General features: G+C 63.1%; 1 protein-coding gene across 3 annotated transcripts in view; it reads left to right on the forward strand.

Moving 5' to 3' along the window:
- The window catches only part of LOC103611275 (glucosylceramidase), a 19,614-nt gene that overhangs the window by 2,151 nt on the left and 15,714 nt on the right, over positions 1–1,749 (forward strand). For 2 of the 3 annotated variants that reach the window (XM_017727893.1, XM_017727891.1), the window contains exons 6-8: positions 182–354; positions 455–692; positions 829–1,053. In XM_017727893.1, the coding sequence (XP_017583382.1) occupies positions 182–354; positions 455–692; positions 829–1,053 (636 nt within the window). Of the gene's footprint in view, positions 1–181; positions 355–454; positions 693–828; positions 1,054–1,165; positions 1,330–1,749 lie in introns of all 3 variants that reach the window. The other variant, XM_017727892.1, reaches the window with a different exon arrangement.

Genomic DNA, 1,749 nt, shown 5'->3' on the forward strand with positions numbered 1-1,749 from the left:
CACTTCCAGTGGGGAGGAAGAGGATTCATTCTGACACCTGGGTGGGATGGGATGGGATGGGATGGGATGGGAAAAGGGAGCACCTTCCCACCTCTGGGGAGGGAGATGACTCCTCCTGCTGCCTGCACTGCCAGTGCTGGGACAGACCCGGAGAGCTCTGTGCCACCCCATTTGTCCCTAGATCCCCATCCTCCAAGCAGCTCAGGCAGTGGCCAAGCGGCCGCTGTCGCTGTATGCCAGCCCCTGGACCTCCCCGGTCTGGATGAAGACGAATGGAGCGATGACAGGGAGGGGAACACTGAAGGGCAGCCCCGGGGACAAGTACCACAGGGCCTGGGCCAAGTACTTCATCCGGTGAGGGGTCACGGGAGCGCGGTGGGTGCCGGGGATGCCGTGCCTGGAGCTGGGGCCGGCACAGGTGCAACGGGGCCGTTCACCATCTACCCCACACCAGGTTCCTGGATGAATACGCCAAGCACAACCTGACCTTCTGGGCGGTGACAGCAGAGAACGAGCCCACGGCCGGGCTGATCAACAACTACCCCTTCCAGTGCCTGGGCTTCACGGCCGAGCAGCAGCGGGACTTCATTGCTCAGGACCTGGGCCCAGCGCTGGCCAACAGCTCCCACCGCCACATCCAGCTCATCATCCTGGACGACAACCGGCTGCACCTCCCGCACTGGGCCAAAGTGGTGAGCATGGCAGGGGATGTGCCAGCATGGTGGCCCGGAGCAGAGCCCCTGTCCCTCTGGGGCGCTTGGCTGCTTCGTCCTGTGGAGGGCTGGGCCTCTGGCTCTGCCCCGTGGGACTGATTCGTCTCTCTGCCAGGTCCTGGAGGATGAGAAGGCAGCTCACTACGTCCACGGCATCGGCATCCACTGGTACCTGGACTTCATTGGCCCCATACAGGACACAGTGTTGCCCACTCATGAGCTCTTCCCTGACTACTTTATCCTGGCCACGGAGGCGTCCATTGGGGCCCATTTCTGGGAGCGGGATGTGATCCTGGGCTGCTGGGAGCGGGGGAACCAGTACAGCCACAGCATCCTGACGGTGAGGGCCCTGTGTCTCCCTGTGCGCTCGGCCCTGGGGAGGGCTGCCAGTGTGCTCCCTCTTCCCTCAGCCTCCCGCTCCTTGGGCAGGCATCTGAGCTATCCTGTTGCAGAATCTGAACCATTTTGTGGCCGGCTGGACTGACTGGAATCTGGCCCTGGATCTGGAGGGGGGTCCCAACTGGGTCAAGAACTATGTGGACAGCCCCGTCATCGTGGACAGCAGCGAAGGCATCTTCTACAAGCAGCCCATGTTCTACCACATGGGGCACTTCAGGTGGGTTGGGGCCCACAACACGTGCTGAGCTGCCTGGGCTCCAGCAGCAGCTTGTCCTGAGAGGAGCAAGGCAAGTTTGGCTTGCGAGGAGCTCTCCTGGCGTCTGACTCCCTCCCTGGGGTTGCTTCTTGTTTGTCTGTTCAGTAAATTCATCCCCGAGGGCTCCCAGCGCGTGGGGCTCACCGCCTCCAAAGAGTCCAAGAAGACAGCACTGGAGTACACAGCGTTCCTGCGGCCCGATGGGGCTGTGGTGGTGGTGGTTCTGAACCGGTGAGCGATGCAGCCCGGCCCCGCTGCGTGGGACCCCATCCCCCTGGGCCCTGTGCCCTAGCAGGTGCTGCAGGTCTCACCCCCCTGCTCTCTTCTCCCAGCTCCCCTCAGGACATCACCTTCGGGCTGGCGGACACCGTCGGCCTCATC

Source organism: Corvus brachyrhynchos, unplaced genomic scaffold (genome assembly GCF_000691975.1).
Source record: "Corvus brachyrhynchos isolate BGI_N302 unplaced genomic scaffold, ASM69197v1 scaffold122, whole genome shotgun sequence".
Classification (NCBI taxonomy): domain Eukaryota; kingdom Metazoa; phylum Chordata; class Aves; order Passeriformes; family Corvidae; genus Corvus; species Corvus brachyrhynchos.